At 42.5% G+C, this 13,595-nt stretch overlaps 1 protein-coding gene across 2 annotated transcripts; it reads right to left on the bottom strand.

Moving 5' to 3' along the window:
* Window positions 1-1,009: 1,009 nt before the first annotated feature.
* On the bottom strand, window positions 1,010-11,198 carry MRPS21 (mitochondrial ribosomal protein S21). 2 transcript variants are annotated; one of them, XM_033092001.1, is made up of 3 exons: window positions 11,066-11,198; window positions 10,477-10,591; window positions 1,010-1,768 (listed from the first exon to the last, which is right to left on the bottom strand). In XM_033092001.1, the coding sequence occupies exons 2-3, from the start codon at window positions 10,557-10,559 to the stop codon at window positions 1,588-1,590; spliced, it is 264 nt and encodes an 87-aa protein (XP_032947892.1). In that variant the 5' UTR covers window positions 10,560-10,591; window positions 11,066-11,198; the 3' UTR covers window positions 1,010-1,587. The 2 variants fall into 2 exon arrangements, with proteins under 2 accessions (XP_032947892.1, XP_032947893.1); XM_033092002.1 differs by lacking the exon at window positions 11,066-11,198 and adding an exon at window positions 10,927-11,065.
* Window positions 11,199-13,595: the final 2,397 nt, after the last annotated feature.

Here is a 13,595-nt window from a genome sequence, read left to right as displayed (position 1 = left end):
AAAGCCGGATTGCTTAGATCTGTATTCCAGTTCTCCCACCCATTATTTATACATTAGGCAAATTGCTTAAGCCCTGTTACCTCACCTATAAAAAAAATCCACCTCAGAGGGCTGCTGTGAGGACCACAAGTGACCGAAGGTAAATGCGTTTAAAACAGCTGCTTCTGAGTTCAATAAAGCTACCTGATAGGTAACAATATATACACCACAAGGGGGCAATGTTTGAACACTAGCAATTTGGAGAGGTAGGGGGCCAGGCTGTCTGCTCAGTTTACTTCCTTTTTAAACATTATGCTGAGGGCTGCAGCCTGGGTGAGGAGAGGTGGGCTAGCTGCTTCCGCCTACCCTCTTCCGTTCTCCTCTGGGGGTTGGCATCAACACTCCTTATATCAGCAGCATGGCTTTCAGGGGACCAAGGCCAGAGGAAGCACACAGCAGGAAAGGAAGCAGAGCAGCTGGTTCCTCCCACAGTCAGATGCCCCCAGCTGTCAAGAATCACAGACCCAGGAGTGCCTGTTGAGAGGTAGGGTTGGCGCTGGGGACCTCAGCCTGGAATCTCTTTTAAGTACTATTATAGGGCAGTGATCCTCAGACTTCAGCAAGCATCAGAATCACTTGCAGGGTTTGTGAAAATAGATTACTGGGCTCCAACCCCAATTTCCAATTCACATAGTCTAAAATAGGGGCCCAGAATTTGCATTTCAAACAATTTCTCAGGTGATCTTCATACTGCAGATCTGAAGAGCACACTTTGACCTAAGAGCACAATCTCAGAACTGCTGCTCTAGGTATTTCAGGCTCTGTGTCCTCCGGTCTCTTAACACTCTATTTCCTCTTTTCTACCATCCATCTACCGCTTTATTTCTTCTCCACCATCCCTCCATTAGCCTCCTTTAGGAAAAACAGAAAACAGGAGTGAATGTTAGATTTGTCTTAAGGATTCCTTTGGACAAGGATTCCAGCACTCTAGTCTGGTTGATGGGAGTTTCTGAAGAATTTATTCCAGATATACACATGCTTCCTCTCCTTTTATTTAACAGTTGAGGGCAGTGCAAGTAAAGAGTAACATGCTTTCCCAATGATAAGATCTTGCTTTGTGTTTCATAGAAATTGGGTAAGAAATGGTAGATATATTCTACAACATTTTAGAAAATGTCCTCAGCTTTCCTAGACTATTTAAAAACAATCATAGTAAAATATACATAAAACTTACCATTTTAATCATTTAAAGTGTACAATTCAGTGGCATTAAGTACATTCACATTGTTATGCAACTATCACCACCACCCATCTCCAGAACTTTTCCATCTTGCCAAACTCATGCTGTACCCATTAAATAGTAATTCCTCATTCCCCTCCACCCCCACTCAGCTCGTGGCAATCACCATTCTACTCCAAGACTATTTTTTGGCACAGTTTCTCTTTCACTTAATAACTGACTAGTGGGACTGCTTCTATATATGCAGGCCTTCTTATATATCCGTGATTGAGCTTATTGCAAGAAAGATAAAATGGGGTTGGAGAAAGAAAAGAGGTGGAGACACCATTGGACAGGGGTTTTCATACTGGGCCCACTACCCACAGGCCTCAGCAGCCCTGCCATGGATCCGCCCGATTCTTTCGCATCAGAAAGTTGATCTTGCGAGTCATTTCCATGTTGTAGATGCGCCGGCAGGTTTCATAGCTTTCCCTCTGTCGCCGGCGGCAAGGCTTCTCGTAGTACCGTCGTCGCTTGATGTCCTCAATGAGCCCATCCATGCTGAGGATTCTGTACAAAGAACGGCAATGAAGTTAGAAGGTGGGGCTCATTATTATTCTTTTCCAATTTCACAGATGGCCAGAAGTCAACTGACCAAACACTTGGGGTCTGTAAAAATTATGGTGTGAAATGGTGGCAATATAGTATTAACTGTCTCCTTATGGAGGCCCCATATAGGAATCTGTGGGGAATAAAAAAGCAATCATCTACATAGTCCTTGCTCTTGGGGAGTTTACACTCAGGATCATGTTCTCAACCTTTGTTCTACCACAGCACACCTGAGGGATATGACAGTCTCATAAGAACAGTGGTTCCCTATGGCAGTGATTCTCAAGCAACGGGTCATTTCAGAATTTTCACATGGGGTGACTCTTAACAGTAGCAAAAAAAAAAAAAAAAAAGTCACTAGGAGTGATTCTGATATGGTCCTTAGTAGAGAATATAGTTCCATCCCTATTGTGTTTAAAAACTGATACAGCTGAAGTCGGCAGATCTGAGAAATCTCTGGGCCTACTTAGTACAGGAAAGAAGAGGCCCTTATCACACCGGTGACACAAATGGGGACGTTAAGATAACAGCCTCACCCACAATTTTTCCATGTGCCACCTGCTCCACCACACTACTTGGCTGACTACTCCCTGAACACACTCTAACACGTCTGCTCACGCTGCTTCCTCAGCCTGGAATGCCACCTTCAACCACTGGCTGCCAACCTTCTGACTGAAATTTTCCTCATCTTTTTGATGCCAAACCCCAATGCCACCTCTCCACAAAGCTTTCTCATCTTCTTTAGAGAAAATATTTTATTAAACACCTATTTAGCAATTATTTCATTCTGCCATTCCATTAGCTAGTTTTACAAACATCTCCCTCATTAGACGGAAAATCCTCGAAGGCAGAGACCATGTTTTATTAACCTTTAAATGTCCATAAAACTGAGTTCAATGTGTTTTTTTCCTGCCCACCCAATTTCTTGCAATGCAGCTTCTCTTGTTGGATTTATAACACACCGAACTCAAACTCCCCTTTTTGTTTTGAGTGAGCCAAGAAGACAAGGGGCTTATTCTCCAATCTACCTAATAACTCATAGGCTCCTGAGAGCTCTGGCTCCAACCTGCAATTTGTCTCTCCCTCTCCACCCACCATCACTTGATCCTGAGGAGGTTTGGAGGCACCTGCCGCTACTGTCCTCCATTCCTGGCATTGTTTACATGGCCCCATTCCTGCTTACCCTGTCCTTTCATTACATGTAAAAAGTAAGTCACAAACACAATTGGAGACAAGGAGATTGAGCCACGGCTATTGTAATTGGAAGAAGGGGGACACAGGAAGAAGGAAATAATAAGAGACATCACCAGCTACTTCTGCCCAGCGGGAAATCTTATTTATTGCTGCTATGTATGTTACATCACAAAGCCCAAGATAACAACAGATTGAACATTAACTTGAAAAGATTTCAGCTTTGGGTAAATTACAAATGTGAATAGACATGGGAACCACTGTACCTATGGGATCCTCTCCCAGCCTCCTGCTGTTTAATATCGAGAATGATTTGTAGGCTACTAGAGAAATCATATGTGTATAGATCAGTTTGTCTAGGTTTTTGTGGCAGGGAGATGGGAGGCAAGGGACTGGCTGCCGACTCCCGGAAGCAGGAGAGGTCGCTCATTCAGGTTCTGTTGAAAACAGTCATGCCCAGAAGTCATGTGGATTCAACACTAGAGTCTTACAATAGAGAAGTAGGGCACCAAAGATGAAAAGACTGAGTCTCTTGGCCCACACAGGGTCTCCTTTGCTGACTTTCTTCCTCGATTTACCCTTCCATGTTGGTATTCCTCCAGATTCTGACTGTAAACCTCCGTTTCTGGTTCGACATGATTTCCTTAACCCTTACCAGTGAGCCTCAACCCTGATGCACAATGGAACCATCTCCTAAATGTGTTTTAAAAGGTCCTAACGCCTCGGCCCCATGCCTCAGAGATTCTGACTTACGTGGTCGAGAGTGGTGTCATGCACTAGAAATACCTTAAAAGACCTCAAAATAATTCTGCTGTAGAGCCACAGTTGAGAACTGACCTACTATTGACTCCTGAATCTTTATCTCTAGCCCCAATCTTACCTTAGAACTACAATGATATTTCCAATTGCCTCAAAACCTACACTAACCAAATTTATTGTCTCCTCTTAAAATCTCTTCTTCTGCCTCTACACTCTATAAATGGCATCACTGGTCACTCAAGCGAAAAATCTGAGCACGTTCCTGGACTAGGCTTTCCCCTTCCTATACGCCACAAATTTTATATCCTGAAATAGTTCTTAGATCTCTTCCTTTTCTCCTTTCCTATGGCCACAGCTCTAATTATGGACCGTATCATCATGTAACTGGAGTGCTGAAATAATAATCTAACTGGTCATTTAGTCAATAAGTATTTATGGAATCCCAACTCTGTACTGGACACTGTGTTAAATGCTAAAAATAGAAAACAAACTTACACATGGTTCCCTACCCTTGAGATCTGGTAGAGAAGACAATTACACAAGAATTACAAGAGTGGGATAGGTGCAAAGATACAGGCAACACTGCTATAGAATCACGCAAGAGAGGCACTGAATCTGGACTCAAAGATGAGAAGGTGGGTATGAAGGCTTCCCAAAGTTACTTGAATTGTGAAGGGTAAGTAGGTTGCCCTATTTCCATTCTCCTTCCCTACGCCAATTATTGTCCTAAAACATAAATTGGATTGTGCCACTCTGATGCTAAAAAAGTCTTTCCCAGTATACAGGATAGGCTAAGCCAGTGGTTCACAGACTTCCCTGAACATTAGAATCACCTCCCCAGATGATCTTTAAAAAAGTTCCACTCTCCTAGGCCACACTCCAGACCAACTGATCAGAAGGGAAAAGGAACGTGGTGATTCCAACGTGCAGATAAGTTTGGGAACCACTAGTCTAAGCTTGAAGCCCTAAGCAATTGAGCTTCACCCTATTTTTCTAGCTTCATCTTTAATAACTTGCGCTATAAAGCCTAGGCTCCCCCGGTCATACCGAACTAGGTGCAATTCTCTAAACATACTAGGTGTCTTTTTATTTTATATTTGCTCATGATATTCTCTTTATCTGGAGTATCACTCCTTTCTTTTTCTGTCTTATGAAATCCTATTTATTCTTCAAAGGCCCAAATCAATGGTTACCACGTCTGTAAACTGGTCCAGGTGAAATTAACCACTCCTTCCCTCTGTTACAAAGTACAGTGATCTTCAACTTTGGCATGTGGGAGTCACCTGGAAAACTCGTTAAAACAGATTACTGCGCCGCCTCCAGTTTCTGACTCCATAGGTCTAGGGCCCAGGAATTTGCATTTCTAACAAATTCCCAGATGATGTTGTTGCTGGTGGTCCAGGGGGAACCAACGCCATAGAACATCGTTAATGTCTCTTTTAAAGTACTGATCAGACAGTATTACATTCCACCATGTTTTATGTTTTTAATCTCCCTTAGGAGGTTGTGTGCTTCCTAAGTTAGAGATTACGTCTTTATTCATTTTTGCATTTAACATAATGCTTGGCAAAAAGCAAATTATCAGTAAATATATGACAACAATAAATCCTGTAGGTGACTGACAAATGTCCACAGCTTAAGGGATTAAGTGACTTTATAACAGACAGTTCTTGGGGATATTGGCTCTGACAGCCTCAATCATATTACCTTTACTAAGATGGGCCATTAGATTTTAGACTGCATTTTCACATCCACGATCCTAATTACAATCCTATGAAACTGATTAAGCAGGTAATGTCATCTTTTTACAGATTAGGACGCTGAAGTTCAGAGAGGCCGACACGCCCAAAACCACAAAATGGCACTAGAAGTAGAATCCAGGTCCTCAGTGCAGCATTCCACAACAGTATTCTGCTTCGTTAACAAAAACCACTGAGGTTCAGAAGACAAATTACTGCAGTGCCCACGGGCCAAGGAAGGAGCTGGGCTAGGCTCCTACAAGAGTAAAGAGATGGAAGCCACATGACATGGCACACTGAGGGAAAAGGAATGATTCAAACAGCTAAGCATTTACTTCTGTCTAGACCTTGCTCACTGCTGTTTAATAAACCACTTTTTATTAAACCACTTTTTATTATTTTTTGGGCTAGACACTAGTATATTAGAGAAAAAAACAGAAAAAGTCCTTGAAAGAAAAAGACTGGATGTATAATATAAAAAGGACAAGGAGATTGGATTTGAGTAGAGACTATAAAAAGAACAGAGACCCTGGATATGACTTCACCTACGAAGACGGTCCTATTGGAATGACAAAGACGGTTTAAAAGGATGAAATAAAACTGCAAAAGGAGGGAGTTTAGACATGTACTTAGGGATCCTACTGGAGTTTCAAAAGGGGTTTTAAATAGAAGTGATCATCTTACCAAGTAAATGCCTATATGGGCAGGCTAAAAAGGAAGACAAGAAAAAAGTAACAGAAGAATAGAAGGTGGGGGGGAGAATGAAAAGATCGGTGGTCCCCAACATAATGATCGCATTGCTAAACGGTGTTCCCGAATGGTTCTAACTACTTCCAGAACACAGATCAAATACGTTCCAAGATGCCAGGTGGGGATTCGCTCCCTTACTCTACACTTTCTACTTATCCGAAAAAAGCACACATTCTCTGCTAATGTGCCCGAGTCCATACAGCAGAGGCATCTCTTCAACACATTTCTAACAAAAAGGATGCAGGAAGAGCTGTGCAGAACTCATGACGTAAATAGAGAGGGTGATACTAATGATGCTTCTGCTTCCAAAGGTAGTTCAAGGACTGGCAGACCAAGAGCTTCAGAGTAAACTGATCAGCCTGAAGTTCAGGCTCCTGGCAACTAACCTTAAAGGAGACATCAGCTGCCAGTTTTAGTGACATTCAATGGATTATGTAAAAGGAGCCAAGCTGCCTGGGCTGGGGGAAGTTGGAGGTGGCCGACTCACATGTCAGTGTAGCCAGCCTACGTCAGGACCAACGTGTACGCAGAAGGACTCAATGGGCCCAGAAGCTCGCCTACCAGGAATAAAAGGGGTCACACTGGGCACGCTTCCAGTGTGCTTGACTTTCCTTGCTTGAGGGCCAGCCAATCATGCGGGGCTTCCTAGCAACCCCCACTCTCTATCGCTTCATCCCTGGGCACCAATGAGGGCCCGTGGTTACATAACAAACATCTTGTGGCGGTCTCACTGGGGAGACACACAGGCTGTTTCCTTTGTAAGACTACCTCTGCACTTCTAATATGCTAAAGCTTTAACCACTTCCCTCTCCTCTCATTCACTCTCTATCTACTGTTGTAATTAGACCACAGAACATGCAACTTATTTTTAAACTACTATCAGAAAGCTGAGCGAGATAAGAAGCTTGTAATGCAAGAGAGCTATACACCATAAGTAGCCAGAGAGAGGACATTAGGGAAAAGCAGAGAAAAAGACATAAAGAAAAGAGCATCAGAAAATAATGTCTGACAGACAGGAAGACTGGAACACTCCAGAACCAGCTTGCTCACATCTGCATGCTTAAAAATTCTGCCTAGAAAATTATTCCAAAAGCAAAATATTTGTTCACTTTATGACCTGAGGCTAAAATACAATTTATGGGATGTATAGCTAACACTCCAAGATAAAAATAGAAATGCAGCTTCCTAAAGAATAAAGCTAGGGCGGCCGGATAGCTTAGTTGATTAGAGCGTGAGCTCTGAACAACAGGGTTGCCGGTTCAATTCCCACATGGGCCAGTGAGCTGCGCCCTCTACAACTAGATTGAAGGACAACGACTTGGAGCTAATGGGCCCTGGAGAAACACACTGTCCCCCAATATTCCCCAATAAAATAAAATAAATAAAAAATATAAAAAGAGTAAAGCTAAATTAACAAAATACCTATTGTCCCCAAAGATTATAAAAATCACTGCCATAATACTTGCCCCAAGCTGGCTCCTTCTACATGTACTTCTTACACTGCTTCCCTAGCTAATCCCAGCCACAAAGTTCAAATTTTCCAGATTCATAAGGAAGCCTAAAAGAGCACCACACCTCAGGGCCTGAGTTTCTGGGCCTTGAATCTCTTCATTTATTTTTCTGTCTAACATCTCCTCTTCTTTTCGATCAAATTCTTTTCTTTTTCATCGGTGTTTCACTCCCTGAAGGTCTGCTTTCTGCAGACTTGGCATCAATGGCGAGATGATCAATTTTTTCAGGCAGGAAATTAGAAACATTTTGTTTTTCGGGTTTCAAATTTTTGTAAGTGGAAATGGGGGATGAGGGAACATACCAAGGGAACAAATGCTGTTATTTCAAAATGAGATTAGCAACAGGCTACATTGGAGGAGGCTTGGTTGAAAAAAGTTATCACCGCCTGTAAAAAAAGTCATCCCAGTATCAGTAGCAAACTCGACCCTCATGACAAAAGAAGCTTAATTATTTTCTTATTTTTTCATCTCCAGGCCACCTTGAACATAGCCTGATGATCAAGGAAGAGGGAAAAAACAGCTAAAGCACACTCTCAATGTCTCAAAATAAATAAATAAATAAACAAATAAATAAATAAATAAATCTCCCACAAAGCAAAACCAAAAAGGTAAAAACTTCCTTACACAACTTGCAAATCATGAGCATAGCTAACACGTAATGCCTCAGATGTGCCAAGCCACTGCTCTAAGCACTTTAATTATGTTAACTTAATCCCCACATCAGCCCTATGAGGTGGGTGCTATTATTAGTTCCATTTTACAGATGAAGAAACTGAGGCAGAGACACATTAAGTAGCTCACCATAGCTCGTGAAGCTGGTAAGTGGCAGAGCTGGGATCTGAACCAGGCAGTCAACTTCAAGAGTCTGTGCTCCTAACCCCTAAGTCATGCCGCCTCATTTATGTGAGAACACTTATTTTCAGGTTGCGGCTTTGGTCAAAAGCATTCAAGTCGTAGCTTACTTGCTGCACCACAAATTGTTTTTGGTTTTTGTCCAAAGTAAGCTAACTTCCTAAATACTGAATTCTGGCTTTTGTTTTATTTGTACTTTACAGGGGAGGGGAAGGGAAATAAAACTGAGCCTTTGGAATTTTGTTTTACCATTAAGTAACAGCTGCCTTTGCCATCCCTCAATAATAATACAAACATCTCAATCACCCTGACTAGAAGACCCATCTAAATCCACCAAAATAAATCATACAGAAAAAGACTTATAGGGAGAAGTCAGAAAAAGGTGATGTAATCTGCAGGACTTCCTTTTTCCAAATTCAGCGTTTCATCTCATTAGCTGACTCATTACACAGTCTGTAAAGACAATGACTGTGCTTCCAGGATAGAAGCAGAGAAAGGTCCTTAGACATCTCAGCTCTCTCACAGACATGCCACTAGGTCTGAAATACGAGGTGGGAAGGAGTAACAGAAAAAAAAGAAATAGGGTATCTTACCACCCGGTACTTAACTGATTACCTTTATTCTCAATGTTAAGTGACAATGCAGAGGGAACGGCCTCTACCCAAAGATATGACTGGCATGCAGACACAGAATGAGGAAACGGGGCTGGCCCAAGACCAGATCCTTTTAAAAGACATACAAACCATCCTGACACGGCTTTGCATTTACACAGCCTCTGACAGCATCTTTGCCCTCATTTACTGTGGTCTTCTGCCATCCAGCCCTCCACACCTAGAACTTTTTGCTTTTCTAAGAACTAGGTTCTCTCTCATTTACCCTCTCAGTCCCCAAGAACCCCACCAATATTTAAACCCAATCAAATAAGGATTCTTAACTGGACAATGACTACCATAGGTCTTTCCATTTCCAGAGAAACTAGTGAATAATCTAGTAACTTAGAGCAAGGAACACTGCACTAGAAAGATGTGCTTTGTCCTCCACCATTCAATAATTGTATGACCCAAGAAATATAATTTAATCTTCCTAGGCTTCCCTTACTTGTGAAATAAAGCTACCTCCTTACTGGCCTTAAGGCAGAGGGCCACCTCACATCACCTCTTAAGATCTCTTTCATACAATTCTTTGATAATTCAACTCAACAAGCATTTTATTTCTCCAAACTCTGCTGCACACTGGGGAGAGAAAATGATGAAGCACGCCAGAAAGTCAAAATCCTTACAACTCGTGATGAGGGAAGTCTAAAGAACTATTTGCTTGAGAAAACTACAGTGGTAAGACATTCTTTCTTAGGGCCATTCTAAATCTCTAAGCCTGGCATTCAGAATCTTTCAATACAGCGCCTCCACTCCAGCCAATTCACTTCCATCTCTAAGCTTTTGCTTGTGCTGTAACCTTCCTCTAAAAGCTTTTGCATCTCTTGCTTGCTTCTCCAAGATCCCAAATCTGATTTCATCTTTTCCAGTAGCCTTGTCCCACACCAATCCCAGTTTTCTGTGTATTATGTTCCTGCTTTCAAGCAACTTTATTATAACTTGATTTTCCCTTTAGGCTGTATATGATGTCTTGGACAAATTACAGGTTCATTATCAAAGGGATGATTGCTGATGAATAAGCTTCACACAGTTAGGTTTGGGGAAGAAGTTCATTTTGAAGACAGTAAACTGAGGGGGCTGAGAAGTTTCAAGCCTGTGAACGCTTGGGCTGACACTGGTTTGAGAACAATGTTATGACAGGGGAAGGGAGAGAATAACCACCGCATTTTTCAAGAGAGTTGGTCTAGGCATGGTTCTGGTCCCTTAACTGTTACCTGTTTAGGGTCCTGTATGCACCTTCAACGTTCCCTTCCTGTACCATCACAGTCCTGGCAATGAACTTCAGATGTTTTGCCATGCCCTTGGAATTAAGTCTTCACTGTTCGGGACCTAAAGGATGATGGAGGGGAGGAAAGTATAGGGACCAGGTAAGAAAGAGAAACACAACAGAATACACACTCTGTCGCGTGGCTTATTCAGTGTCTGGACATGCAACGTGCTCAGGAATACGCGAGACAGGGGCACGTGGACGTCCTCATCTCCTACAAACCACACGCGCGCGAATCGTTATCAAGCCTCCCTCGTTCTCTTTGCCAATACAAACCCTACCAGAGAGAAGCAAAGAAATGTAGCAATAGCAAGGCGTCACCACGGAGTCTTACGTGGCCCGACACGAGGACCGGGACGCGCGGCAGACGCCCCCACCCCCCACCCACACGCATTACCGCTCACGGCCGCAGGAGGCTTTGGGGTGGGAGTTGCGAATGGAGTCTTTCTCGGCTGTAGGAAAGGGGGTAACCGCGCAGACGTGCCCTCCCGCAGTGCCCGCCTTCCTTTCCCCACCCCCAGCACTGGCCTCCTCACCCCGCGCCCTCAGGCCCAGCCGACGCGCTACCCGCCCGCAACCGGAAGCGGAAATACGTAAGGCCCAGCGCCGGGCAAAGAAACCGAGGCTGAAAGGAGAAAAATTACGCGGAAACCATGGTAACGTTCTTTCCGGCCCCAGTTGACAGCCTCTCCAGCCGCCCCGCCCATACCCTGGGGCCGGGACTCTACACCTGACAAAGCGACATACGTATTCGTTGCCTGAAATTCCTCGCGGATTCCTTGCCTTCTCCTGGAGTCGTCGTTCTGAGGCTCCTGAGATCAGCCCTATTCTGTACCCCTGATTCTTATGAAATCTTTAATAGATGTTTAAGCTATTTCTTTTTCTGGAAGGAAAGGGAGAGAAATAGGCGAAGCTTCCTGTTTGTTTTCTCTTCGCAAAGGACACAGATTCTTTGAGATCTCTACTGGATGAAAAACACCGTCACACTCCTTCTGTGTCTAAAAACTAAGGAAGTGAGAGGAACATACCATGAGTTTCCTATAACATCATCTTCCCAGCCATGTCACTAAATAAAGCAGTGGGAAACACCTGCAGGATTTAGAATAGAAGACTTTTTACGTCAGCGTCTATCCCATCTGCCTCCTAGTGAGCTCTAGTAGATATATCGCCTTTTAAATTTCCTCCTCACTGTGTAAACAGCTTTCCTTTTATCCGTATATTACTTCTACATATCCATTTATGGTTATTCACATTAAGTTCAGATCTAGTGGCTACTGGAAAATAGGGAAAGGCTCAGAAGAAAGCAGGCCCCAATCACGTACCTGAGTAATAAGATTCTTTGAGGACCTCCCCTAAACACATTCAGAGATACACACACACACACACACACACACACACACACACACACACACATGCATCCTCATCAATTATGCTAATAAAACTTACAAAAACTGAAGTCTGCTGCAGAGTAAGCCAGGTTCAAAGTATCAAAATAGAGAGAGACTGGAACATGCTTACGCTTATCAACAAACTTCTATTGAATGCCTACTGGGTGTCAGGTACTGTTTGATACCATCCAGTGCCTCTTGGATCACCAAAAAACACTACGTAGGCATCAAAGATAAATAGTAAAACAAGGTAGCATATGATGAATGCAAAATAAATTATATAGGCAACAGCATAATATGGTAGAAAAGCACTTGATTAGAAGTCAGCAGATCTGGATTCTATCCAAATTCTGATGCTTATCAGGCATCTGACCTTGAACAAGTCACTAAAACCAGTAGTCTGCAAACTGCTGCCTACAGGTAAAATTCAACTCCAGCCCTGTTCTTGCAAATACTCGCAAAAGTTTATTGGAACACATCTGTGCTCAATTGTTTATTTAATAGGTCTGGCTGCTTTGGGCTATGACAGAGTTGGGTAGTTGCAACAGAGATGTATGACCCACAATGCCTAAAATATTTACTATTGGGCTCCTGCTGATCCCTGACCTAAACTCCCAGTCTATTTCCTCATCTGTAAAATGGAACGAATATCTGCCTTCAATCACACAAAATTCATCATGGGAATCAAATGGGATAAAATACCAAAATACCTTGAAAGAAAAGAAGGGGAAAAGTAATATTTTGGAGGGCCTACTATATACCAAACCTTATACTGGTCATTTTATGTACATGATCTCATTCAATGAAGTAAAGGGCTAAAGACTGAATCTATATATCATGTTTAACAGAGAGAATAATTGGAAGAAGGATGTGAGTTAGTCATTGAAAAAGGGTAGGGTTTAGTTAACAGAAGCAGGAAAGACTGGACAAGGTGAACAGCATGAACAGAGTTCAGAGGCAAAAAGGCTCAGAGGGTTCAGGGGCAAATAAGAAAACTGGACCAGAGGGATCACTCGGGAGCAGAGGGAGAAATAGAGATCTTGACTAAAGGGTTTGGATTTACATCTCCAAACACTGGAGAGCCATCGGAGGATTTGAATAGAAAATGATATCAAATCACTGTTTTAGGAAAATTTATCTGATTATCAGTGAGAAGGGATTCAAGGTAGGAAAGGCTATTGTTGTAGTCCGGAGAGGTGGCAATGGAATGGATAGGAAGAAATGGATTTTAAGAGATATTCCAAATACAGAATAAATAGGATTTGGTGAGTGAATGACACCAAGTTTTAAGCCTACTTATCTGGGAAAATGATGGCACCATAGATAGCACTAACAGAAGAAAAAGAGACTGTAAAGAGGCAGAAGAGGGCATCTTAAAGGAAAGATATTTTGATTGGTGAGCAATGGAAAAAACACCAGACTGGAAAACAAGAATTCTGTACCACACATTGTGTTATCTTGCACAAGCCACCTAAGGTTCCTCATTTATAAAAATGAAGGGGTTGAATCAAATACAAATGGTACCTCTTGGTTCTAAAATGCCAAAATTTTCAGTGAGTTGAAGTGTTAATAGGGAAATAGAACTACCTGTGCAGCAGAAATTTAGACATTCAGTATGTTATCTCAGGGGAAAAACTGCGACTGGAGATGAAGCTTTTGCAGTTTTCTAAGTTGAGGC

The sequence above is a fragment of the Rhinolophus ferrumequinum genome, chromosome 22, assembly GCF_004115265.2.
Source record: "Rhinolophus ferrumequinum isolate MPI-CBG mRhiFer1 chromosome 22, mRhiFer1_v1.p, whole genome shotgun sequence".
Taxonomy (NCBI): domain Eukaryota; kingdom Metazoa; phylum Chordata; class Mammalia; order Chiroptera; family Rhinolophidae; genus Rhinolophus; species Rhinolophus ferrumequinum.
This window is presented reverse-complemented; position numbering and strand designations above follow the sequence as displayed.